The 27,217-nt window shown below is 47.8% G+C and overlaps 1 protein-coding gene across 2 annotated transcripts in view; it reads left to right on the forward strand.

Annotated features, from left to right (window-relative positions):
• KIF24 (kinesin family member 24) overlaps positions 1-27,217 on the forward strand; it is a 332,455-nt gene that overhangs the window by 265,216 nt on the left and 40,022 nt on the right. For both annotated transcript variants that reach the window (XM_069626841.1, XM_069626840.1), the window contains exon 12: positions 23,627-23,720. In XM_069626841.1, coding sequence (XP_069482942.1) covers positions 23,627-23,720 — 94 coding nt within the window. The remainder of the gene's footprint in view (positions 1-23,626; positions 23,721-27,217) is intronic.

Genomic DNA, 27,217 nt, shown 5'->3' on the forward strand with positions numbered 1-27,217 from the left:
GCCAGGGAGAGAGGTACGACCCCTGGGGAACACCACAGGTAGAGAGGGAGATGGATGATGGGAAGGACCAAAGTTGGACCTTGGAGGGTCGATCAGAGAGGAAAGAGGTCAGCCAGAGCCTGATCGGTGATACCCAGGTTATCACAGAGACGGTTGAGCAGGGTGATATGGTTAACCGTGTCGAAGGCAGAGGAGAGGTCGAGTAGGATGAGGACAGAGGGAATGTTAGTCAAAGTTGGAGGCCAGATCCTCACGAATGTTAACAGCAATAGTGATATTAATAAGGGCTTTTGATGTTTCATTTATAGTGGCTTCTAGAAGTCGTGACAATCTGCGTACCTCTCTGGAATTAACAGAAGGGCCATACCATGGAACAATTGTTTTAAGGATATCTCCCATTACCTGTGGTCCAGTATCATCCTGTACTACATAACGCTTTTGCTGTGGGAGAGAAAATCAATGGCTATCTTTTGACTGTCATAGCAGGCAGCACAAACCCCATATGACATTGCCCTGCCCAGTTAGAAGGTACTCAAGAATACGCATTAGTAGCGCAAATAAAATACACTGATTCCCCTATATAGAGAGGGTCTTGGAACACTTTAGCTGGCAATTAAAGTTAAACCCCCATATTCCTTGTACCATCCCTGGAGATGCACACACTGCATTCATAAGAAAAACCATTTCTGCCATTCCCTTGGAAATAGGTCAATTAATGTGAAAACTCTATTAAGCACAGTGACATCCTCACAACCCTCCTTTTTAAGAAGATTCTCATTAAGATACTGATACGGGATTTCTGGCAAGTTATGCTTGCCGCCACCTATTTTTGCATATATGCTAGCAGAAGGGGATCCTCTCCTAGCCACAGCTATATGCAGCACATATCATGAGGTGGAGTATGGTAGTTGTAGCTGCTGCAATGGTAGGCCTTCACCAGCATAGGGTAGGTAATTTAGACGGATATATAACCATTGCTTCTGTTGATGATTTCATGTGTGTTATGTAACATTGAAACACAAGTATTTTTCTTCATACATTTCTCCCTGTGATATTTTTGCACAGTGGATAAAGTAGGCACAACAATAGTGATAATGGAGACAGCTGGATACACAATATATTCTACCAATAACCACCCCCAATAACACATAGTATAATAAAAATCAACATAACATAAATAAAAGTCTTGGTCGTATACTGCTATTCTTTCTTTCCTCATTGAATGAACTGTTATGGAGTGATATAACGGTATTCTCTTGACGTGGCATATTGTATTCCTTCCACCGCATAATAGGTAAGGAAAAGGAACAGGCTGCAATAACACTGCAATTTTATGGCGTGTCTTTTTTTTTCTTCTCTATCTCACCCTTTAGATAGGCCAAAAGATGGTGGACTCGCCACCTGGCTGCTGTTAGTCAGGAACAAAATTCTTTTTCACAGTTTGTAGTTCCTCTGACAGCTTCCTGGGTCTCAAGTTGTATCTTCATTCTTCTGTTGGTCCACTAATGTCCCCCAGGCACACTGTTTTTGCAAAGGTCAATAGTCTCACCACTGAGAGGGGATTTTGGGTCTCCGTACCAGGCAATGTACTATCCACAATGGCAGATAATAGTGAGCAAGATGCACGCTTCATGTGACTGGGTGTGGGTCCAGTGTTTATGGCCACTGCGCTTCACAGCAGTCTGAGTGGTCCGCAGCAGCAACCCAGATGTCTGCTGGAAGTTCTTCACGAAAATCCAGTCACCTGGTTGAATACTGTGTCATGGCCCCTCCAGTGGTGTTGACAATTTGTCAGTGACCTGTTTGCAAAGAACAGGTAATGTTTTAGTCAGCTCCTTACAGTAATCTATCAACAAAGGGTAAGGTACAGTACTTGATGCTTTGGATTTGGCACACCCGACACATTAGCTGGCCGGCCCATGACTACTTCGTAAGGAGTTAATCCATGTGCAATGTTTCTCATTGAGAACAATGCTAACAGAAGTGAATCTATCAATCCTAGGGTGCTACTGCCGCAGAATTTTGCCATTTTATTTTTTAAAGTAGAATTTATTGTCTCCATCAATCCAGCTGCTTGTGGATGGCATATGGTATGAAATGTCTGCCTGATGCCTAATGCTTTACATACCAAATCCATAGTTGTATTAACAAAATGAACACTGTTATCGCTCCAAACTTTGTGTGGCACCCCATATTGGGGTAAATATTCCTTAACTAACACCTTTGCAGTGCTCACAGCATTATTTTCTTTTAATGGGAATGCTTCTACCCATTTGCTGAACATATATACTACGACTAATGCATATTTCTTTCCTTGACATGGAGATAATTCAATGAAGTCCATTTGCAGGGCTTCAAAACTAAAACTAAGGGGTTTCTTACCTTGTTGTGTAGCCTTGCTAGCTCTCAGTTCAGACTTGTCTTGATTGATTTTGCAGAGTTGCTTGCAGCTTTGCCCCTCACAAGCCTCCCAGCTTGTGACCTTACAGTGATTTCATTTTCTACAAAGATTTCTAAAACATTGTGCAAGACTTTTTACCTACATGCAAGAAGTACTTCAGCTCATCTAGACTTTCGCTCAACTAACATTGGCTGTCCTGGCTCCCTGAAAGACTCTTCCTACCTCTGACTTTGTGCTTTAACTATCCCACAACAAAAGTCACACATTAGATAACTTGTGAAGCTGGGAAACGGTTCATTTGCTTTGCATTGGAGGGTTCAAAAAGTGCTTACCTGCTGAAGAATATTTGTTAACCATTGTTTTATTCCCTCATCTTTTCCTTTTGACACTAATCTCAGTATTGCTCTAAATGTGCCAGTGATCTATCAATGTCCACAGTGTCCTAGTTATTTAAGCCACCTCAGTCTAGGAAGGGTCTGCGTGCCATCCCAAATGGGTATCTACTGATTTAAAGAAACTGAGTGTGAATTTTGAAATATATTTTTGTTACATATATTTGCTCCCTTCTAAAGAAGGCTTTTTCAACTGACTGTTAAATTAATAAATAATTGTTTAATCAAGAAACCTTGCAAATAAGTGTTTATTTGGATACTTGTCACTGTGATTCTCTGTGTGATAACTCTCCAGCTCACATTGACCCCTCTTGAGATAATCTTGGCTGCTCAGTCCCTCTACCAAAGTTTGGGTTAACTATTGCCAAGAGGACAAGGCTGGTGCAGTCTCCCATAGGGTACTGCACACAGTCTTGCCTAACAGTTTCACACTGTCTCAAGGCTATTATCAAATCCAATATTCTCTGTCTGCATCATGTGTGTAATATACGCAGGCGATGCAGGGGACTGTGCAGTTGCCTTTGCAATTTGGTCAGCAAGAGCATTACCTCTCCATATATCATTTACAATGGCCTTATGGGCGTTCCATTTAATGGCGGCCAATTTCTTTGGCAGGGTCAATGGATACAATAAATTTGAAATTAAGGAACTATGCTGTATCTTTGTCCCATTTGAAGTAAAAAATCCTCTCTCAGCCCATAAGCGTCCAAAGTTGTGAGCCACTCCAAATGCATACTGACAGTCAGTAAACATAATAACTACAAGACCGGAGCTTAACTCGCAAGCTCTGGTAAGGGCAATCATTTCAGCTGCCTGGGCAGAATTCTGAGATATTCTACAACCCTCAACAATGGTTTTCAATGTTGTAATAGCATATGCTGCCGTGGTAGTACCATTTGGTCATTTAAAACACGACCCATCTACAAACAATGTGCCATCAGGTTTATCAATTGGATTATCAATCAAGTCTACCCGTCCCTTTGTTTCCTCATCTTTATTAATATACAATCATGCATTACTTTTGATTGATTCGATGGGGTGATAGCAATGTGGCAGGATTTAGAGTGTTACATCGTTGTATGACAAATATTTGGAGCCAATAAGGTCAGCTCATATCTAGTCAACCTGGCATTTGTCATGTGCTCTGTTTTAGTTCTATTCAATAAAATATCAATTGCATGTGGCACAGACAATGTAACTTGGTGTCCCACTATTATGGTATTGCCTTGTTTCATAGAAATGGCTGCAGCTGCCACACCCCTTTAAATAGTTTGGCAGTGCTTTTGCCACTCGGTCCAATATGGAAGAAAAATATGCACAGTCTGTTTTTACCACCTTGTTGTTGAGTTAGTACAGATAACACACACACTTGCTTTTCATGCACAAACAACGCAAAGGTTTTAGTATAATCGGGGGTGCCCAACGCAGGCGAGTTACACAATGCAGATTTTAGAACATCAAAACTCTCTTGCTTGTGAAGGTGAGCAACCCCCATATAGCACGATCCTCCCCACAATGAGAGACAATAATGGACTCTCCCAAGATGGGAATAAGGCTAAGACAAAGTGCGGGTGAGTTTAAATGGGAGTTTATCAATCAGAATAGGGCATGCAAAGGACTCTGCAAACTCCGAGAGCCCTCTGTCTGACAATAGCAAAGACAGGCGTATATATTTACAAAAAGCGTCATAAGAACCTACATGCTATAGGGGGCACAAGTTTGTGGGGATTGGGTGGCGACGACTAACTATAGGTGCTGCTGCGATGTGGTTTGCCGCGGTCGGTGGACGTCACTGGTTACCCTCGTGGGCTGGGCTGGGCTGGGCCGGGCAGGTCAGCTGGGCTCATCCGGACGGTGTCGTTGTGCCAGCCGTGACCAGTGTCAGTGATGAACGTCTTTCCTGATTTTTTGCCCTAAGGCCACGCACACCGCAGTCATTCAACATTGCAATATTATCTTCTCCGATAAATCTTCCAATAGGTTATTCTACAAGTTAATGCAACACAGGAGGAATGCACCTAAAGTAGGGTCTTTTGGTGATACATCAATACATGGTTACCATCGTCCTGTTGACCGGGTATCATAGGTCGCGAGGTTGGGTCTCAGGGCATGGGACGGGCTGTCCGAGTTATCATGTCTCGTTAGAAGTCATTATGAATGTGTTCCTGTAGTGTTGCTATAATATTGGGTGTCCTAATTTTACAGGGGCCATTAACCTAAGGTTAAGCGGTGGGTCGTGGAGCCTACGAAAGGGCGCCTTTGGATCTGTGTTTTAAGGCCGGGGTTTACTGCTGGGTTGTAAATGATTCAGGTGGCAGGCCGTGGCCTTGGGTGCTGCGGGGGAATGTGAATGTTTGAAGCGGCTCCAGCCGAATTGGGGAAGGTGGAGCAGAGCAGCACAGGCCTCTGCTTTTTCGTCTGGCAGGCTTCAATGGGAGGAAGGGGGAATGGCCTTGCATATGCTCACAAAGGTATTTTCCTTGTGTGTTGCAGATTTAAGTGGAAGAGACATAAACATTCACATAATATACAATACTCATTGAGTCTTTTCAAAGCTTATGTTTTGACATTGTTAGTGCCTTTCTCATGGCCATTTCAAACGCGTTACCTATATGCTAAGTATTTAACAAGCACAACATTTTGTTACATTTCTATACATGTGCGGTAAGCGAGGTAGTAGTAAGGTTGGTGGAGCACGCAGGAACAACCCGCTAATAGGACTGACGACAGTGACACATAGTGAGCTTGGACGTACATATGGTGCATTTTCGTGCACCACTTACATGAGCTCCCAATAGGGTTGTATTTGTCTTCCTTTGCACTCTAGCAGCATTAGTTCAGTTATGGCATGGGACCTTGGGGTGCAGTCTTCTCGGCGAAACACACAACATGAAAACCCCCAGGACACTTTTACTATTTGCGCATAGCTACGGGGATGTGGGTACTTCATCCCGAATGTCGTATAAGCACACATTCTGCCATCTTCATGGAGGTTACAGGTTTTTAGTCAGAAAGGTCATGGAGAGAAAAGTTTCATCACAAGTGGTTTGCTCATTAGTATTTGGGGACTCTGCTTTTGTCAGGGGACCATTTTACAGTTCTTTTCCACCCCGGCCCTGCTGGCTGGGTCATACTGGGAACAGCGATACACTGCGGAAGGTGAAATGTTACAGTGTTGGTATCTAACACTAGCTCATGTCCGTCCATTCGTGCGAACGTGCTCTCAGCGGATCTGCCAGAGAGCTGCGGCCACAGGGATAAGTGAAACTCTGCAAGGGTGGGCGCCGCGCTGTGGTGCACAGGGCTCAAACCATCTTTATTTCACAAAATGGTTTCCAGGGCCTAGCTAAATAAAGCATGTTTGTCAATGTCTTCAGCCAGTGGCCCACCCACCACCTGGGCCATGGTGGCAGGGGGAACTCCTGACGAGCCATGGACTTCACAGGGGGGGGAGGATGCAGGGGAGGGGGATCTCTTGGACCAATCCTCCCATACACTTGTCAGCAGTATGGCAAGAGAACCATAGGCTTTGATTGGGTATTTATGATCCACAATAAAAATGTTGACACTATTGCAGGACAGAACTTTGCATCAAGTTTATACTCCTTGACTGCTCGGTCTATATCCTCATAATCCTCTGGCAGGGGATATAGTTCATCCATAGCGTTTATCTTTTTATGAAATTCCCACATTTGTTTGCACAGCCTCTGTACTATTTCAAATGTAAGCGTATCTCGTCCCTGGAGCACATATACTTTAGCTTGCTCCACTCCTTCTACCCCATTTTTAATCCATGCCACTTCTACCGTTTCCGCAGTTTCCATGTCATGGGCTGTAATCCTGCGAGCGCGAGGTGGCGAAGAAACCACCTTGTCACTAGGTACTTGCGGAGGTCTCTTAACCAATAAACATTCTAACAATGGATCTGTCTCATCCTCTAAAGTCACTTTTGGTTTGGGTACCGGTACCGGGGCTGAGAAGTAAGCCTTGGCTACATACACACCCTTTTATCCTCATTGTATCTTCACAGTCTCCCTCATCCCAATCTTTTTTCATCTCTTTCTGATCATATACGCAGGCTTTCTCTTTTTCAGTTTGTGGCTTACGTTTCTTAGTCTGTGTTTCTCTCGTGGTTTTGAAAAACCTTCACGTTGCTTGTATAATTCCCAATGCAGGGTTCTAATGACCTGATCATCCTTAGCGGCTAGGACTTCCCTTAAATATCCTATTTTTTCCAGGTCAAATGATCCATGTAGTGGGAATTGTAGATCAGGGTTGTCGGCAGTGTATTCATGCGATTGTTTCAGAAACATCACTGCGCCCAAGCCTTTTTTCATCATTAATTTCCAGCCTGGCGTTCCTTCCAGTGGGGTAGACAAATATTTTTCTAACTCCTGTTGCCTCTTACAACATTTTAATCCCATTTTGTCCTACTTGCTTTGTCTGCTTACTTTGTGTACTTACTTTGTGATCACAAAGTTGCGTTGATATTGTCTCACTTAAATGTAGTGTGTCCACAATCAATGCAATCTACAAGCTCATTTCATGGTTTCTAACTTTTTATACACCAAGTGTATTTCTCTTATAATTCATTACCAGTATGCTTCCTAAAAAATACTACATTACATATCCAAGTTTGTTTCCCTATGGCTCATTGACCATATGCTTTCACAGGGAACACATCACTACATATCCAAGTGTACTTCCCTATGGTTCATTAACAGTATGCTTTCACAGGGAGCATATTACATATCCAAGTGTGCTTCCCTATGGTTCATTAACAGTATGCTTTCTCAGGGAACACATCACTACATATCCAAGTGTATTTCTCTATAGTTCATTTAACAGTATGTTCGCTATAGGAAATACATTTAATTCTTATCATATAAAATATTATTGTGGAACTGTCACACCCCTTTTTCTGCAGTCTTCTGTTCCAGTGCTTCACCAGGAATGTAAATCCTCTTTTCGCACAGACTCAGTTGCAGAGATCATTGTATCACACAGGTCGGCTGGTGAGAGAAAGTGTGGTTGCTAGGAAAATGGCTTGTCCTGATAACAGCTGTGCACTCCACTCCCGCCTTTGCCTGATATCTGACCGTGGCAGCTTAGTCCGACTGGATCTTTCTGCAGTGAGGGATCATCAGGTAGTGCCAAATTGTTAAATAAAAAATATTCCTTTGAATAATCTCGACACACCATGAAGCACTAGCACAGAGTGTTGATTTTTAAAAGCTCAGAAAGAGACTGGTTTATTTTGACAGCTGCAGCTTTACTCGGGTGGTGTAAATACAACGTCTGAGCCCTCTGTCTCTGCCCCCTTCCATTCGTAAAGGGTGCATATGTACAATTTACAACATGGATTGCATTGCAACAGCCATTGCTTTGGTGCTAAAATGGAACTGCAGCCCGAGTCTCTCATTTCCTTCTGTAGCTGATCCTGGCTAATTTTACACTTTGTTAGTGCTCTCAACACAGGCCCAACAGCTGTTACCTAGAAAGGACATTCAGTGTTTTTTTCAGGCTAAGGCCATTTAAAACATGTTCGTAGTTAACTGTTTCAAAAGAGAATTTATGTTAAACACTTGCAAAGCCTACAATGAAAATAAATATTGCTAACACAATCTCAGACTATTTTCTTAGTGTTAATACTGCAAGGGGTGGAGCTTCTGTAGGAGCATAGGCCCTGGTGTTCTATTTGTTCTCTCTTCATGCTCACTTTCCCACCATCTCCAAGATAACTCCTAACGTCCGTCCCATTCCATCGTGGTTGTAAAAAACTAGGACTTCCTGTCCCATTAGATCTTAAATTTGTCTGGGAAAATGAGCATATATTGAAAAGCTCATTGACGTAGCTGTCTCATAACTTACTATTAGGATGTTTCTAATTGTTAAACCAATGTATTCTAATCTGGTAAAATGGGAAACTGTGTTATCCCCATATCTAATCAGACCAGCAATAGTTGGTTCTGTATGTGTATTGGTAGCATCGTCACACCTCCAGCCCTTCGATAGCCATCATATATCTGTGAGGGGCCCACGTGGTATGTCTTCCCCTGGCCACACTGGTGTCTTTAGCTTGTCTCAGCAGGACACTGGTGTTAGTGGCAGATGCTCCTGCAGCGTTCCTCACCCTCAGCCACCCTCACGACTCCACCACCTCTTTTACAGCCCTGAGCTCAGCCCATGCAGGCTGCCACCCTCTTTCAGGCTTCTCTTTCTTCACAGAGACGGTCGGGACACAGCAATTGAAGCAGGGCTTTAAGTGGACCAGAGCTAGCCAGGGCCCAGCTCTGGCAGTCTCTAAAGATTGCCCTTGAGCCAACGTCTCCAGGTTCGTCACAGCAATTTGTTTTCCCGAGACGAGAGTGCCACAAGGTCGTTAGACAGAGAGCTTGCCACTGCTGGCTTTATTTTACGGATATTAGCAATTTTATTACAATCATTTTCATGATGATTTATTATCAAAGGTTACAGTTCTAAAATATATGTAGAATGTAGGCAGTGACAGTTGATGGCACATGGAGGGATTCTCACACTGGGTACCAATTTTAAAATTCACAGAAAATCATTCTTTTTTCGGATGTTACCTGCAGTGTCACCATTCCCAACTAGCTGTAACGGAGGGAGAGCAAGGACGAAGAGAACCAGAATCATATTGAACTTATTTCCTGAATACAAGATCACACCTGCCCAGGAGTGTAAATATGTGTATGATTTTCAGGCTCCTTGAAACTTTGGTCTCTACAGTGAGCCTGCCAACACACACGTTGCTGTACTAATAAAATGATAGAGGATACACAATTCCTGGGTGGCGCCATTTTAAAAACAATTTTTTTAACCTGGGCAGGCAACAGGGAGCCTCTCTTGCCTCCTCCCCCTTTGTCCCTCCAAAACTATCCAACCCCTTCCATAGCCCTTCTGCATTGGTATGAATATGACCAATATCTAGGTTTGCTTTCAAAAATGTTAGCAGTAACAAATCCTACATAAGGACGATTGACCCTCCAAAGCCTGTCAGCAGCCAACAGGGTTTTTGATATTAGTTGGGAAAGGCCATTATTATTTATTTATAAAGCTCACAAAGCAGCCCTTGGGCATCGCGGCTCTGTTACAAGGATGCTTACTTAATTGTAGAGCCAGTCCGAGGTTTATGAGGTTACAGGAGAACCTGGTCCTGGTACCGACAAGTACATGTACATAAATTGCTGGTTGCAGAGGAGAGAGAAACAAACAGATCGGTGTAGGTGGTTTGGAGGGTTACAGGTGAACCAGCGTTACCCATCAAAGGTTATGCATACCTGTTGATTCTCAATAGCTAGCCCACACCTTTATTCTTTTGTCAGTTGTGATATTGTTGGTCTTCCAAAAATGTGGAACTATGTAATTTTGATGTTAGTATTACATTTACTTCCTGTAGCATGTATTGTCAAGGCATGTAATAGTCGTCGGAGGCCCAGAGATATTGCTGGAATCACTGAAACATCATTTGCATTAATCATGATCTTCTGGCTCAAGGTTGTACTTGGGATGAAAATGATTTCAAGTGTTCTCCTTATTTGCAGAGAGGTCAACAAAACATACCTGTAAGAAGAGAATTGTAGACAAGGTGACGGCTGCCTAAAGAAAGAGCTCCGCCAACACCACAACAGAACCCTTGCGAAGTGGCGATAACACAGCACATTACATCTAACAAACTAGTCTGCTAGGACCCACAGGGGCAGGGAACAAACATCCCCAATATCGTCCGAAAAAGGACTGGATGAGATGCACTACGCCGTCATGGAACCCTGCAGCGGCGGCCTTAGAGGACCCATCGCAGCTCTGCGACCGGGAGTGCTGCGGGACGACACGTTCACCTGACGCAGCTGAAAAATACTTCTTCTCCACATTGCAGCGTCTTGTGGTGCTGCCAGAGAGTTCATGCTATAGAGGCGGCGGGAGAGGGGGAGGCTCCTGGACTCCCCTGCCTGTACCGGTGGCACCACGCGCACCCTGGTGTGCGTTCTACGCCTGTAGGTTTGAACACTACACCCTGCCCACCCCTGGTGGTTACAACAGCATGCCCTCAAGCTGGAAAGCACGTACTCCACATATCCCTGGCTGCCCCACACCACGTGCTTGCTCTGAATCAGTGTCCCTTCTGCGGCAGGTGGAGGGACATACCCAGGCTGCGCAACAGTGTCACCAGCAGCGGGTATACCCCCATGCTGCAACCATGCCGCTAAGAACTGGATCCAGGCTGCAGCGGACGCCCACAATAATGATCCTGGGCCATACTGGCAGTGAGTGCCCCCACGGCGGCACCCCTCCTGCCCCTTATCCCAGAATATTAGGAGGGCACGACCACCCTGCATATCAGAGCCCACTCCAACATCCGCCCGGAGTGCCCACTGGACTGACCAGGCTGACCCCAAACTCCCTTCCACCCCGGCATAAGCTCCATCCCAACAGGTGGCTGCTGTATGAATTGTGCAACATAGTGCTCTCCAACCCCCCGGCCATGACCTCTACGCCGGCCTCTTCCTAGCCTGGCAGCATTTGGCCCTCCGGATGCTGGATTACTGGGGGCGGGGATGCAGTGAAACTTGCCAAGACTGGCTCCAATCCAATTCTGGAAAATCTGCAACAAATCCTGTAACATCGCCCTGGTGACTGTGACCTCTGCCCTCGCATGCCACCCCTGGCCCACTGCTCACCCATGCCACAATACAATTTGCCCTAGCTATCTGCCGCCTCTGAGTGGCCTGCTGCAGCTACCGATAGGTTACGGGGTGCTGTATGGAACTGGGTCGGCACGTGTTGACAATTTGATCCCCTGCTTTGTAACTTTAGTGCTCTCTTTTGGGTGGACCATCCCCTACACGTCCGCCATGACTAGGGGAACCAGCAGTGGGGGAAAAAAACAGGAGCCATGGACAAATTTGTGAAAGTCACCCCACGTTTAGTTCCTGGACCCTCTACTAGCCCACCCCCAGACCAAATCCAGCCTGCCATGGCACCATCCCCGGACCTCACGCACTTGATGGAAGCCATGGCTAAAGGATGTGCAGCTGTCCATGAAAAGCTGGAGGACATTACAGCTAATGTGGCATGTGTGCGATCACAGCTAGCCAAGGAATCCAGGCGTATTACCGAAGCGGAGACGAGGATCGGGGTGGCAGAGGATGCTGTGCAGGGGCTTCAAAACACAGTAACGAACCCTGGCAAAGGAGATGAAAATAGTAAGAAACAAGTGCGATAATCTCGAATCACGTTCCAGGAGGAAGAACATTTGCATTGTGGGGGTCCCATAGGACGCTGTGTCAGGTGGTATGGAACAAGCCGTGGAAAACCTCCTCAGGGATCTGCTAGACACACTTGTCCTCTCCCCCTTCTTTGCAGTGGAACATGCCCACTGAGCTCTCGCCCCCAAGCCTAAACAAGGAGACTTCCCTCGCCACATAATTGCGAAAATCCTCAGCTTTCGAGACCAGCTACTGAGACTCGCCAGGGAAAAAAAAGGAACTCTGGTTGGACTCTCACACAATTTGCATCTTTCCAGATTTTTCACTTTGAGTCCCAAAGCAGAGACACCAATTTGTGGGTGTGAAGAAATTGGTACAGGCCTGAGACATACAATAAGCAATGCTTTTTCCAGCATGCCTGAAGTTTCAGTTTTGTGGCAAAATGTTTTTTCACGGTACCACAGGAGGCTGTGAAGTTCATAGAGACCCAAATATCAATCCCGGACCATGAGGGAGCGATTGAGAATGACCAATTGCCAGGCTGAGTGACCTCACCAAGATCCTCTCGCAGTTGCCTCCGTTTTCATGATGAGTATATAGCACCTTTAAGTTAACCTTTCACCACCACTGGTAAAATCAATCGTGTGATCCTGGAACTGTGTTGTGGTGCATGTCGTGCCAGCAGTTACCCCCACAGCAGCTGCTTGAACTATGTTGAGTTATGTTTGGAATTTACGTCCCTGTTGAGGCAGGCTTTGGGTAGAGGGCAGAGATGGAGGTGGGGTTTGCACTGCAGGTTGAGGGTGGGCAGTGAGGGTGGGTGGGTGGGGGGTTGTGATCTGCATTGATAACGGGTCTCTCAGAATGCTTCAGCGCCTGTTGCGCTCTTGGAGTGATTATGGGGGATAATTTTCAAAACTAATTGGTAACAGAGTACAAGGTTGGGAAGGTCTACCCCTACAGCGATGGAATGTATACTAGGTCAGAGGTGCACCCAGTATATGTCTGCTATCCGTAATAGGTCTTAAGGTGATGAGCTGGAATGTAAGAGGGCTGGGGACTTTTACGAAATCACGTAAGATCATGGCTAATGTTAATAGGCACAGAGTCAATATACTATTGCTGCAGGAGACACATGTAAAAGAGAGGGCGTCCAGGGCCATTGCACCAGCGTGGGGGGCAAACAAATTTTATGTCATACTCAACCCAATTTAGGGGGCGGTCATGACGCTAGTTCACAAATCGGTGAAATGTATCCTAAAAAAGAATTATGTAGATCCCGGAGGGTGCTATGTCATCCTCCATTGCTCTATTGATGGTATCAAACTCCTGCTGGTTAACACCTACGGCCCCAACATAGATTCACCTAAATTCTTTGATGTAGCATCAATCCTCGCTTGTTTTCTTGGTGTCCCGATCATTTGGGGGTGGGAGGGACATGAATGTAATCCTCGATCAAACTATGGACAGGTCCGGTGGGGCCCCCAGGGATAGGTCCTGCGCAGCTCGGCAGCTTCTGGCCCATATGAAATGCCTGGAATTGAGTGATGCTTGGTGCCTTTTATACCCAAAAGAGCGACAATACACATTTTACTCATCTGTGCATGACCGTTACTCGTGTATTGACACATTTCGGATATCCAACTCGTTGATGGGTAAGGTTGGGGACAGCATGATACTTCCTCACACTCTCTCTGAACACTCCCCAGTAGTACTTACTCTGAACACAGACCACCTGGGTTTGGGCATTGGTTGGCAGTTCAAATCGGAGGCACTCCGAGACATCGTATTCAAGGGAGGGATTCAAGCAGACATTGAGACATACTTTGCGTGCAATGCGGCTGGTGCAACCTCTGCAGTGGTAATATGAGAGCCCTTTAAGGTTTATATCCGTGAAATGTCAATCTTTAGAGGAGCCGGGGTCTTAAAGGACATCAGAAACGACCTATAGCGCTCAGTAACCAAACTCAAATCCCTGGAGCTGGAATACTCTGCCCACCCTAGTCCGTAGGTGCTGGAACAAATACGATCTGAACTAGAGCGATTCGAAGTGCTCCTTCTCCGAGAGGGGCGATACTTCTCCTGCCTGCAAGCTGCCCTGAATTACGGGGAAGGGGAAAGGCCGGGTAGGACACTAGCTAGACTAGGCAAACCCCACTGGTCGGACCAGCAGATCCTCAAAGTATTCTCTGATTTCTATTAATCTTTTTACACATCTGACCAACAACACAGTGCACAAATTATAAACTCCCGGCTCGAGGGATTGCCCCTGTCGCGATAGAACGCTCAAGCCAGGGAGGGCCTGGAGACCCCTCTGTCTATGGAAGAGATTCTCACAGTGGTTTCCACACTGCCCAAGAGTAAGGCCCCAGGTCTTGATGGACTCGCGTCCGAATTTTATCAAGACCATGCGCCCCTCTTGTCCCTCGGCTCCTCGAGGTATGGGTGGATGCGCTTCATAACTCCACCCTGTCCCCTTCCCTTTGCGAGGCCACCATAACTATCCTGCTCAAGCCTGGCAAACCGAATACCGAATGTGGTTCCTACAGACCTCTCTCCCTCATGAAGGTTGACACCAAAATCTATGCAAAAGCTCTCGCAAATAGGCTTCTCCCACTGATGCCTCACTTGGTCCATATTGACCAGGGGGGGGGCTTTGTCCCAGGCTGGTCAACTTCTTTGAACATTAGACACCCATTTGACGCAATGGCATAATAGACCAGGCAGCTGAAGCGGTGGCCGTGGCACTCGACGACCAGAAATTGTTTGACATGGTCTTGTGGGAGTACCTATGGGTGGTTAGCCCAGAAATGCTATGCTATATTTAATTGCTATACACTGGGTCCCACTGCTAGAGTCTTGGTTAATTCCTCTAAATCTGAACCCTTTGAGCTTGGCAGGGGCACTCGCCAGGGATGCCCACTCTCCCTGATCCTTTTCGCCATGGTCATTGAACCAATGGCAGATATGATCCGCGCCGCCATTGGACACTGGGGAATCCGCCTCAGTGGACCTCCCGAAATAGTCTCACTTTATGCGGATGACGTCCTATTATATGTAAGGGATCCTCAAACGAATCTGGAAACCATCCTTCAGGACATTATCCAGCTAAGTCATTTCTCCGGGTTCCCAATAAACCGCTCCAAATCAGAGATGTTCTCACTAACTGGGAGTACTAAACAACCGTCTGGAGGGTACCCCCTCCACTGGTCCCCCAATGGGATTGAATACCTAGGAGTGTGGGTCTCCGGTGAGAGATCCTCCCTATTGAAGGACAACTATGGGGCCATGGAGGTCTATATGACGAACAGGCTGGCCAGATGGGGAGAGGCTCTACCTCTCACGATGTTGGGGAAAATTATCCCTCGTCAAGATGATGCTGGTACCCAAACTATTGTACATTTTTGCTAATGTCCCGATCTGGCCTGGCAGGTCTTTCTTCTCAAAGCTTCACAGACTCTGTGCTCAATACTTGTGGCATGCTGGAGCGGCCTGGAAAAAGTGGTTTGGCGTGACCCCCGTACGATAGGGGTGGCTTTATGGCTCCTGACCTCGAGCTATACTGGCTGGCTGCACAGGCCCAATATGCTTCCTAGTGGTATGGGGAAAAATTACAACCATCTCATGTCAAGTTTGAGCATCTGGCTCCGGGAGGATCGGACCTCCGGAGGCTAGTTAGATGGCAAGTATAAGCACAAATGACCATTCGACCCGCTGTCCTCCCCGGTGCTAGCCTGGCGACTTATCTTCTCAGACAATATCGCAACACGCCCCTACTTTCCCGGGAGGATAGCTCAGCGGCAACATGCTCGCTTTGGAAGCAAAACAACATGAAGCAACACAGGTTCGATCTCCAGGTCCACGCTTAGAAACCTCTTGGTACCTAAGCGCGTTATAAATACGCAACTACGACAAAAAAAAACAATTGCGCAACTAAAAAAAACTAAAAAACTGTTCCTGTAACAGGGCCTCGATGCCCGCGGGCTGTGTGAGCGCTTTAAAAATGCTAAAAAATGTAATTAAAATAAATAAATACTATAAATGGCTGCCACTGTAGAGGTTCTCTGGTCTGGGACTAACCAGGGACGCCACATTGGCGGCTCAATGGGAACGTCTCGGCTATAGAGCTGCGGATTACCTATTTGTGGATGGCAAATTCATCACCCCCACTGACATGTCATCGAGAATATACTGGCTTTGGAATTGAAATTATGCAATATTACAGGCTATGGGTAGCCATACGATTGCAGTGGTCATCTTATCCCTCAGAACCCCCCCGAGACCGGCGAGCTGACATTTATTGCCAATTCTCTTGGTAGCCACCGCATCAACGCTCTATAAAATGCTTGTGAATAACCTTTCCACTTCGTCCCTGCCAATACGCCATTGCTAGTCTGATGACTTGGGGATTGAGCTGTCTGACACCCAGTGGAAACGCATGTGTGCACACACTAAACGGGTCTCCTTGAATTTCAGATGCATACAATATACATTTTTAAACTATATTACACCCCCGAAAAACTCAGCAAGATTTCCCATGATGTGGGGCATTCCTGTCCTAGGTGCCGACTTAGCCCTGCCAACCATTTTTAAAAAAATATATTTTATTAATTTTATTCAATCCAAACAAAAATACAAACAAATCCAACACGCAGTGTAATTTACAACAATTCCATTAGACACCATTTGTGTTTCCATTTTGCCACTACTCCCCAAGTCCCACCCTCCATCATGAGCCTATTTGTACTTCGCGTTCAGCATCTGCTACATGTGGCCGGGTCTCACTATCTTGGGATTCTGTCGGGTCCGATATAGATCCGAACAGTTCCGCTACCAATAATTTCCATGCCATCAAGGTGCCCACTTCTTCCTCCCCACTCGTGCTGCTCGCCTCCTGCCATACTACCGTTTCAGCCTCCGCCCATTTCTGTAACTCCTTCCACCATACCTCCACCCGTGGCTTGTGGTATTTCTTCCATCCCATGGCGATCCTCCGTTTTGCTAGCACATATGCCAAGTTTCTCAGTTTCTCAACATGCTTAAGTTTCCGTGGTCTGGGGAACCCTCCCAGCAAGCAGGCCCAGGCCGTATCTATGACAAGCGTGACCCCTTTTGTCGCAAATTTTTGTGCCACTTCGCCCCAGAAACTTTCGATTACTGGGCATGACCAAAACATGTGTGTCATGTTAGCGTTTTCCATGTCGCACTTAGGGCACGCCTGTCGCCCAGCGTTCCGAAACTTAGATATCCTCAGAGGGGTCATGTATGCTCTATACGTTATGTACAGCTGTATTTGTTTAAGTTTAGCGTTTCTTGACACTTTTTTGTGATATCCCAGGGCGCGTTCCCACATCCCATCTCCCATTGGGGCCCCCACCTCCTCCTCCCAATCAAGTCTCAGATGTGTCAATTCCTTCCCCACCTTGGTCATCACCATCTCATACAATCTAGAAATCTCATGCCCGCCTTCCAAAATGTCATATATTACCCCCGCAGTAGCATCTGGTTCCTCCACCAACACTGTTTCAGGCCACGTTTTCCGATTTTCTGAACCATCCTACGGTATGTAACATATTGGCCAGTGTGTAATCCCACCTCCTCCCCAAGTTCTTCGAAATCTCTAATGGTCCCCTCTTGCCAGATGTCCCCTAACGTTACCAGCCCCACCGATTCCCAGTAGGTTGTGATAATCGCCCTCAGCTGCTCGTCCCCTCCCACTAATGCGACCAGCGGTACTTGCGGGGAGCACGGGAATGGGTCCTCCATCATCCGACACGTTCAACGCCACATTTTCCACCCCACCATCATCATTTTAGGGCGCTCCTTCATATCTGTCTCAGGCAACCATATCATTTCCCTTAAGTAAAATGGGGTGCAAACCCGCCCAAACAACCTATGTTCAGGGGTCACTTTGTCGGAGAGCCAATTGGCCACATATTGTAATTGACTTGCTATACAGTAGACCTCAAAGTTGGGCATCCTGAAACCTCCCTTTTCGTAGAAGTTCTGCAACTTCCATAGCGCTACTCTATTCCTGGTACCATGCCATAGGAAGTCCCTGCATATACTATTCAATTCAGTGAAGAACTTCTTGGGTATCATATGTGGGATATTATTAAAATAATGTAAAAGCCTAGGTAGGACCACCATCTTAAGCATTGCCCCCCGTCCCATCATGGCTAGGGGCAACTTCTCCCAAAACTTCATGCATTTCTGGATTTTCTCAACAGCTACCACTGTGTTGTGCTTATGTTCCTCTTCTGCGGTGTGATACACATCTATGCCAAGGTAACGGAAAGAACCCTTATAGCTACCTAGGGGGAATATACTGGATTTTTGAGGGTTTACCGCAATGCAGGACAACCCCGCGTATTTCTCCATCACTTCAAGGATATATTGAAGATTCTCTTCCGGGTATTTCAGGTACAGTAATAAATCATCCGCATATAAGGATATTAGATGCCGCTCCCCCCCAACCTCAATACCTATCATATCGTACTGTTGCCTGAGGTATATCGCTAGGGGCTCTAGGGCTAGAATGTAAAGCATCGGGGACCAGGGGCACCCCTGCCTGGTACCTCTACTAAGCTGCCATCTCTCGGATATCACTGATCCCGTTCGAACTCTGGCTAACGGCTCACTGTATAGCATTTTCACCCATCTGATATACCCTGGCCCCCCGTAACCTCCCAGGGCCGCCAGCAGCCATGGCCACTTAACGGAGTCAAAAGCTTTTACTGCGTCTAGGGATACAATCGCCATTTCGCCTTCATTTCTATCCGCCCAATCGATCACACGGTGGAGTCTCCTATGATTATGGGTTATATTCCTGTTCAGAACATAGCCTGTTTGATCTGGGTGGATTAATTTACTAATTACTTTCCGCAATCTATTTGCCAGGACAGCCGTCAATATCTTGCTGTCCTGGTTCAGCATCGATAAAGGCCTTTAGGAGCTACAACTATACCCCGGTTTGTTGGGTTTAGGAAGCGGTATTGTGATCGCTTCTCTGAGTGACTCCGGCAACTTTCCCATCTCAAACGCTTCATTAAGCATGTCTAGCATTGGGGGTAGTACTTCTTCTCTATATACTTTGTAAAATTCGCTAGGGAACCCTTCTGCTCCTGGGGTCTTACTGGTGGGCAACTGCTTCACAACCTCCTTCAACTCCTCCAGGGTAATTGGTGCATCAAGCTCTTCTCCCTCTTCATCACTTATCTTAGGTAATCCTATATCTTCTAGTGTTTTGGTTATCTCCTCTTGACTACTTCCCTCCTTTTCCCTGTATAACACCCTATAATAATCCGCAAATTCCTTGTTGACTCCTTCTTGAGTGTCTACTACATCGCCATCTTCTCTAGTTATTGTCCTAATCGGGGGTCTAGGGGTCTCACTCTTGTACAGCCATGCTAAAAGCCCACCCGTTGTATCTCCTCCTGCGTGCTGTCTTTCTACATACTTTTTGTAATTGAGGTTACAGAGCCTTTCCCAATGTTCCGCGCATTGCTGTTGTAGTTTAAGTACTAGCTCAGTGTCCACACTGTCACTTCCTAATGTTCTTTCTAGTTCATATTCAACTCTTTGTAGGTCAGCCAGAACCCCACCTTGCAGGCCCTTTGATTTAGCTATGGCTGCCCCCCCGCATCACCACCTTAAAAGCTTCCCATAGTGTACCCGCCGAGTCAACACTACCAGTATTTGTTTCAAAATAGTTAATGATCTCATCTCTTATGTCCCCACGAAAGACCGGATCTTTGTGTGCCTCCGCCCGGAGGCGCCACGTCGGGATCCGCGCCATCGGGGGGCAGTATTGCCACCCAAGAATCAGGGGCGAGTGATCCGAGAGGACCCTCGCCTTGTGTTCTATTTGAGTGCTCTCTGCAACCACATCCGGCGTGGCAAAGACATAGTCCAATCTCGTGTGTAGCTGCTGCGGGGCAGAATAATGCGAATATTGCCTATCATTGGGATGTTTTGCTCTCCATACATCTACCAAGCCGAAATCATCTAGTACCACCTGCAATGCTTTGGCCGCTGGGGTGGGCCTATCAATCCTGCTGTCAGATCTATCCACCTTGGGGTTCATTACACAATTGAAATCCACGCCCCAAATAACCACGCTTCCGACACACATACTAAGACTGGTGCACAGAGTCCTGAAGTATGCCGCCGTGTTATGGTTAGGGGCATACATATTCACGATGCATACCTCTTTATTCTCCAACAGCCCTCTCAATATAACCATCCTCCCGTCAGTTTCCGCCATTTCCTGCAGTAGCTGAAACGGGACATGAGGTGCCACCCAGACAAGCACTCCCCTAGCGTAAGCAGAGTACGACAAACCCACCACAATCCCTTTCCATTTTTTCCCAACTAGCTCCAGCTTCTCCCGCGTCAAATGCGTCTCCTGTAACAATGCAACATCTATCTTTTGCCTTCTCAAATACAGCATGACCTTATTCCTCTTCATATAACTGTTAAGTCCCCTGACATTCCACGTCACTATCCTGAGATCTCCCATAGCGCTTTGATATCTTCCTCCCTCATTTCCAACCGAACCCTCCCGGTCACGCTATGCAGATACAACCCTCCAACTCTTCCATGTAGGCTCATGTTCAAACTTAAACCCCCCAAAACTATGTACACCCCAAACTTCCAACCTCCCTTCCCTCCCCCACCCAACCCCTTCCCAACAACGCCCCCTCCAACTGTTGCCTAGCTCCATCCCTGTATCTCAGGTACCCCCACATCTAGCCCCGCCCAGCACAAACTTATGCTCAGGGCTCAGTAGAGTAAAGTCACCCTAATGGCCACTTAACTATTAGTATTTCGGGTGTGGGTTGCCTCCATCCTATTGCTCCTATTAACAAATGTATTACGCATTGTGTTAACCCTATGCAGCTTCCAATTGCAATTTACCTACTATATTCCAGTCCATGACGGGCACCAGGCCTGAATGCTATCCAGTGTTCGACCAGTCTCTCTTCCCGGTATATTCCGGTACCCCCAATGTCCGTGGCACCAGTTTTTCAGCCGTCCTGTTCCTGCCGGTCACGGAACACTTCTTGTTCCGGGCAGCCCTGCAGATTCAACCACGTTACCACCTCCTCGGGAGTGTTAAAAAAGAGCGCTCTGCTCTTATGTAGTACCTTCAGCTTTGCCGGGTACAGGAGCATGTACTTGATGTCTGCTGCTCGCAGCCTTCTCTTGACTGCCACGTAGCTGTATCTCAATCTCTGCACCAGCAACGGATAATCTGGGTATGCTGTTATGTTGGCGGATGCTCTCTGTATTGTCCCACCTTTACGAAAATATTCCAGGATCTTCTCCCTATCTCTATAGTTCAAGATCCTCGCTACGATAGGTTGCGGCGGAGCCCCAGGTCACGGTTTCCTCATCAAGGCCCGGTGTGCTGGCTCCACCGTGAATCCCTGCGAAAGCTTATCTGCTCTTATTTCTTGTAGGATCATGTTTTCAACGTAGTTTGTAGGGTCTTGACCCTCCTCCCCCTCCGGCAGGCCGACCACCCGTATGTTATTTCTCCTCGCTCTTCCCTCCGCTTCTTCCACCCGATTTTCGAGGTTAGCAACCTGCTGTTTGAGCACATGAACTTCCTTTGCATTAGTTGTGCTGACATCAGTATTGGTCTTTACTGCACTCTCCAGCCCACTTGTTCTCTCTGCCAGTCCCCTGACATCTTGCCGTAACGGGGCAAGTTCAGTTCCAACCGCATCGATTTTGCCCTCCAGGGCTCTCCGTAAGACCGCCATTGCTGCGCCCCACTTGGTGCTCAGCTCTGATATAGCCTCCAGGATTTGGTGCTTCTCTCCTTCTGGGGCTTCTTCGGCAGTAGTCGTGGACGCGCTCCGCTCCGATGTTGTGGGGGCCCTCTGCGCTTTCGCGAAGACCTCCATTGTGGGTTGTTTGGTCTTGGTTCTCAGACTTTTCACCGACATGATGCAACCTTGCAAAGGCCGATGGTACCTACAAGATGCATATACCCATTCGCTGCGTCCCACCCCTTACGAGGCCGCTTCACGGTCCACCAGTGTAATCCTTTGTTCAGGATCGGTCGCCATCTTGTTTCGGGCGTACAGCTCTCGGCGCCACTTATTGAGTCCGTATTTGCTCATCCACTCCTCGGTGCGGCTTCGGGATGTAATCCCTACGTGCTTGACGCTTCCACCTTATTGAACGCTGTCCTTCTTGTACGTTTCGTGTATACATCGTCCTGGTCTAGTGGGAGCACCAAGGACGTGCCGCCCATCCCATGGCCCAGTGGCCCACTGCTGTGTACATCCTCTCGGGCTATTCGTGGGCTTCTCTCCGGTAGTCGGCCACTCACTGTTCCATCCGCGCTGCACGCCTGCAGTTCGTTCACTGCCCGCCTGGCACCCGATTTCAAGTGCCGCCGGGGGGGTCCCTTTGTGTTGGCAAGCCGCCATCTTAGTATCCATTGCGCCGCTCTCGGATCAGGACTCAAAGTGGCCTAATTCCATCTGCTGTGTCCACTTTCTCTCGCCGATACGCTCATCTGCTGCCTGAGGTATTCACCCAGATACAGTATCTTTTGTCGCTGGAATCAGCCGTCAACACATGCGTTTTGCTTTGAATCAATAAGTCGGATCACGGAGCTCCAAGGAATCGCAGCCTACTCCATGGCTGCTTGGCCACGCCCCCCGCCCTGCCAACCATATGCATATGTTCTGGTCCTGTGCCCAACTGGGAACATTCTGGGACACTGTATTAAGGAGACTCTCTGAAGTAGTGGATGTCTCCCTTGAATGCTCCCCAGTGGGAGCCCTATTTGGCATGTGGGATAACCTCCTGAATAAAAGTCTTCGCTCATTTGTAAATACAGGTTGTATAACTGCCAATAGATGTATTCTGTTGAAGTGGAAGCAAGTTGCCCCACCCTGTCCCAACAACTGGTTGATATCACTAACCTGGGCCCAGAGCTGTGAAGAACTTTACCTCCTACTGCCCGTGCCATCAATGCCTGGGCTGAGTTCCGAAACTACCTAGCTGACCTTATAAAAATTGCAAAAGTGACCCTACTAACTATCTCACCCCAAGGACCAATGCCATGCATGTGCCTCAAATACCTCAAGATAAGTCATTTTTATAATGCACTGTATTTATGACTCTTTGTTGAAAATGTTTGACCACTTAACCACTGTACTCTGATAACTCTGCCAATTAAAAAGAAGTTAAAAAAGAAAAAGAAAGAACTGAAATAAACCAAGAGCCAACATGCACCCTTGCTTCAGGTGGTGTGATGTGGGAATTCTTGGAAACATCAGCAGGAACCAACTTATTACTTCTTGGTTGTCCTCACCCGCCCAACTGGGCACTTGCAATTCTGGAAATATTACACATTTTCCTCAAATGCTAACTTTTATTTTCTCAAAAGCGTAAGAGAAAAATTGGCAGACATATTCAGAAACTGAGAAAGGTTTTAATTTCTTTTCACTTCTTTCAGGCAGCCAAATTACCTTTTTGTTATAAACTTCATTTTTTGCAAAGATATTTTTGTGTAGTGACGTTTGTGTACCACCACCATGTGTAGAGAAATTAATTCAAAATCTCGCTTGATTGTTATTTAGGCAGCTTGTTGTACAAGCTCATCGCGAACAGCTGGAAGAAATGACAACCTTGAGCATTAAGGAAGAATGCCTGCTAAAACAGATTTCAGAATTAGTAAGTGTTTTTCCTTTAATGTAATGAATTGCCTTGCGCTTTTGATCCCAATGCAAAGTTTATGTTTTTATACATCCTTTCCCCGTCACCATACTCTCAGAATATGGGATCCAATAGTAGGAATTTTCTCCCTAACAATGGGAAACAAGAAGAACATTCCTTGAGTCTGCAAGGATTTACAAAGACCTGCTTTGGTGGGCATTCACAACCAACACCAACCTCCTTCGAAGAGGCCCATTTCACCAGCGATTGCTAACTAAGGATTCTGATCGGGATAGCGAAGTCATCTGTGGGATCTTTCAGTGAGCAGGTTGTGGGAAGGCCAGGAAAAGCCCTTTCAAGCGGTATTGTACGATCGGACCGAAAACAAAAGGTCTGTCTGTACAAAAATACCGAAAAATGCTACCACCAAAGGGTCAAACACCAAAAGTTTGAATCTGAACCTTTGGGGGTAACATTGTAGGTAAGTATATTTAAAAAAAGACTGCAGGGGCTGCGGGGGTGTCCCCCGCAACACCCTGCTCACTATACTGTGTGGTATAGCCCCGTGTGGGGACACCCACGCAGCACATCTGGAAACAAAAGGTATATTTAAAAAAAGACTGCAGGGGCTACGGGGGTGTCCCCCACACCACCCTGCTCACTATACTGTGTGGTATAGCCCCCGTGTGAGGACACCCCCGCAAAAAAAAACAGGGGCTGCGGGGGTGGCCCCACAACACCCCGCTCGGTATACTGAGTAGGGGTTGCGGGGGAAACCCCTGCAGCTCCCCAAAAAGAAGGACCCTGCAGCGCCAGTTCTCGATCACGGAAGTGAAAGGGAACTGGCGCTGCAGGGACACAGCGCAACGCAATGACAGGTAAGTGGGGTGTGGGTATGTGGGGGGTGTGTCGTGGGTGGGGGTGTGGGTATGTAGGGGTTATGGACGTGTGTTCACATGGGAAATGTACGAACCTTTTGTGGTTCGTACATTTCACATGCGACCATTACGGCAGCTGGAAAAATCAGCCACGGTTAGAGGGTGCTAGAGGGCCATCCAAGATGGCCGCCTTGGCCTGAGCTCCGACAAGTGCCCCGCATCAATCCTTAATAATCCTGCTGTTTCCTGCACTGCACAGCCCCAATCCCTCGTCTCCTGACTTCCTGATCTGCCCAGCTGCCTGCCAGTGTTTTCCTGTCGAAAATCGGCCACTCCATGCCTGATTGGGACCCCTGAGGCCTTGGGTCTGAGCCCTACACAGCTAGCCCGCCGGAGCAAAGGACGCGGCGCCGCAGCCCACATCCAGCCGGCGGACCGCATTTGCCTGCGCCGCGCCGACGAGGGACCTACCCCACTCAGCTTGGACCGTGCCCTGCGGGAGGGCCGGATCCGGAGCGCTGCGCCCCCTGGACGAGGGCGAGCTACAGGGGCTCGGCGGTGCGGGTCCAACATCCGCCTTCCTGGTGCGCGGCCTGCATTGACGCCCGCCCGCCACCCTGCGGGGCCCCCCGACGTTCCACCGGAGTCCGGAGGAGAGAGGCCGGAAGATCAGCGGAGACTCCAGGTACGGGGGGGGGATCGCGCGCTGCGCTGAAGTTGGCCCCGAGCCGGCCCGACTCACCCCCCGCCTTCCCCCCTGCCCACTTGCCACTTCGGCCGCGGGTCCCGGCTGCGGGAGGCCGCGATTGGGGGCTGGGGGGCATGTGGGGTTTCCGCCAGCACGCTGAAGCTTCGGCCCTGAGAGGAACCGGAGGCCCGGTTCGGGACGGTGGAGGAGAAAGTCACGGGTGTACACCACTGGATGACCCGAACCAAGAGGGCCCTCCTCGCTCCCCCCTGCATCCCATTTCATTCACCTACTGAGGCTACAGCAACAAGCCTGACAAAGTACATCGCCCACTGCCTCCCCACCGCAGTGTCAGCACCATCCCAGGGGGAGTCCGTTGGTGGCTAGCCCGGCTACCACAGCAAATCGCCAACCCCTCGTCCAAATCAAACCATATCAGCCCCCTAGGGCGCACAGAACGCAGCCCAAAAAGCGGAGTTCCATTTTGCTTTTGAACTATAATCCATCCAGAACCGAGCAGCCGGATAATTCCTACCCACCCCAGGCATTACAAAATACAGCGGGTCTCGCACAAAGTGCACCGGCTCCACATTTGAAATGGGGAAAAACGACAAGTCTCAGAGGAAATTAACTTTTGAAGGCGGTGAGACTCCTAAAGGCAACGTTCAGCGGGAAGACCAAACTCCCGCCCCCAGTGGTTCGCCCCCGACGGAGCCAGAGGGTAATGCATTTGAAATAAAAGAACTCCTTTTAGACATGAAGGCGGGCATCGGAAATCTAAACAACAAAATGGACGGCCTTGCCTCCAAGGTAGACCTCCTTCAACACCGCATCGACACACACGTGGAACGTCTAAACGAGGTCGAGCAAAGAGTGTCAAATCTAGATGATGGCACATCATCCCTCTCAACCAAAGTTTCGCAACTCAAAGCCCAAATGAAGGCAACAATAGCTAAATGCGAGGACCTCGAAGGTCGTTCAAGAAGGAATAACATAAGAATCGTCGGGGTGAGGGAACAGCAGCCGCAAGGTAGAATGGAGGAGTTTGTGGAGTCGCTCTGCACATCACTCTTCAGTAGAGAATCATTGTCCCCAATGTTCATAGTAGAGAGGGCTCACAGGATTCCGTCGACCCGTCCTGCCCCCGGCGCACCGCCTAGACCAATCATTGCCAGGCTGCTCAACTACAAAGACCGAGACACTATCCTCCGCCTGGCAAGAGAGAAAGGAGAGCTGCTTCATGATGGGGACAAAATTCACGTCTATCCAGACTTCTCTCCCACGGTACAAACCCAGAGGAAATCATTTACCGCCATCAAACAAAGGCTCCGTGCCAATCAATTACCATACTCGATGCTCTTCCCAGCACGGCTCAGAGTACAGCACGGGGAGAGGGTCCACTTTTTCCAATCACCCGAGGATGCACGCATGTTTCTGGACCAGATGGGCTGCCCAGACCTGAATCCCAACCGTCCCAGCCCCCAAAGAGACAGAAACAACAGGAATCCGCCATAATCCGGAGTGACCAGGGGCGAAGTGACAACTCGCAAGAAGATACGACAGAAACAGGTTCAATACATAGTGATTTCAACGCGGGGCAGGGAAGCATGGAGGGCCCCAGGTGCCCCTAGCACAGCACCAGTTTACTCCCCAGGGTGCACTCGGCTACCAGTAGGTCTCTAAACTGAGTCCCTCGGGGGTACAGTTTATACAGCGACATGGTTTCCAATTGTTACGCTGTTTGTTTTAAAGGGTTTATGTGGGATCTCTCTTTGGGCCAGTTGGGGGTTGCCCACCTGAAAGAGAGAAACACCACGGGCTTGTGGGGGTTTGACCACGGACGGTGTCCTCAAAGTTCATCAGGAAAGTTCAGCGCCACCAGTTCCCACCCACCCCTCACTCTCCATCTCCTAGGCAGATGCCAATGTCGTCTAATCAAGCAAGTTACA

This window comes from Ambystoma mexicanum, chromosome 6p (genome assembly GCF_040938575.1).
Source record: "Ambystoma mexicanum isolate Mex_15411 chromosome 6p, UKY_AmexF1_1, whole genome shotgun sequence".
NCBI lineage: Eukaryota > Metazoa > Chordata > Amphibia > Caudata > Ambystomatidae > Ambystoma > Ambystoma mexicanum.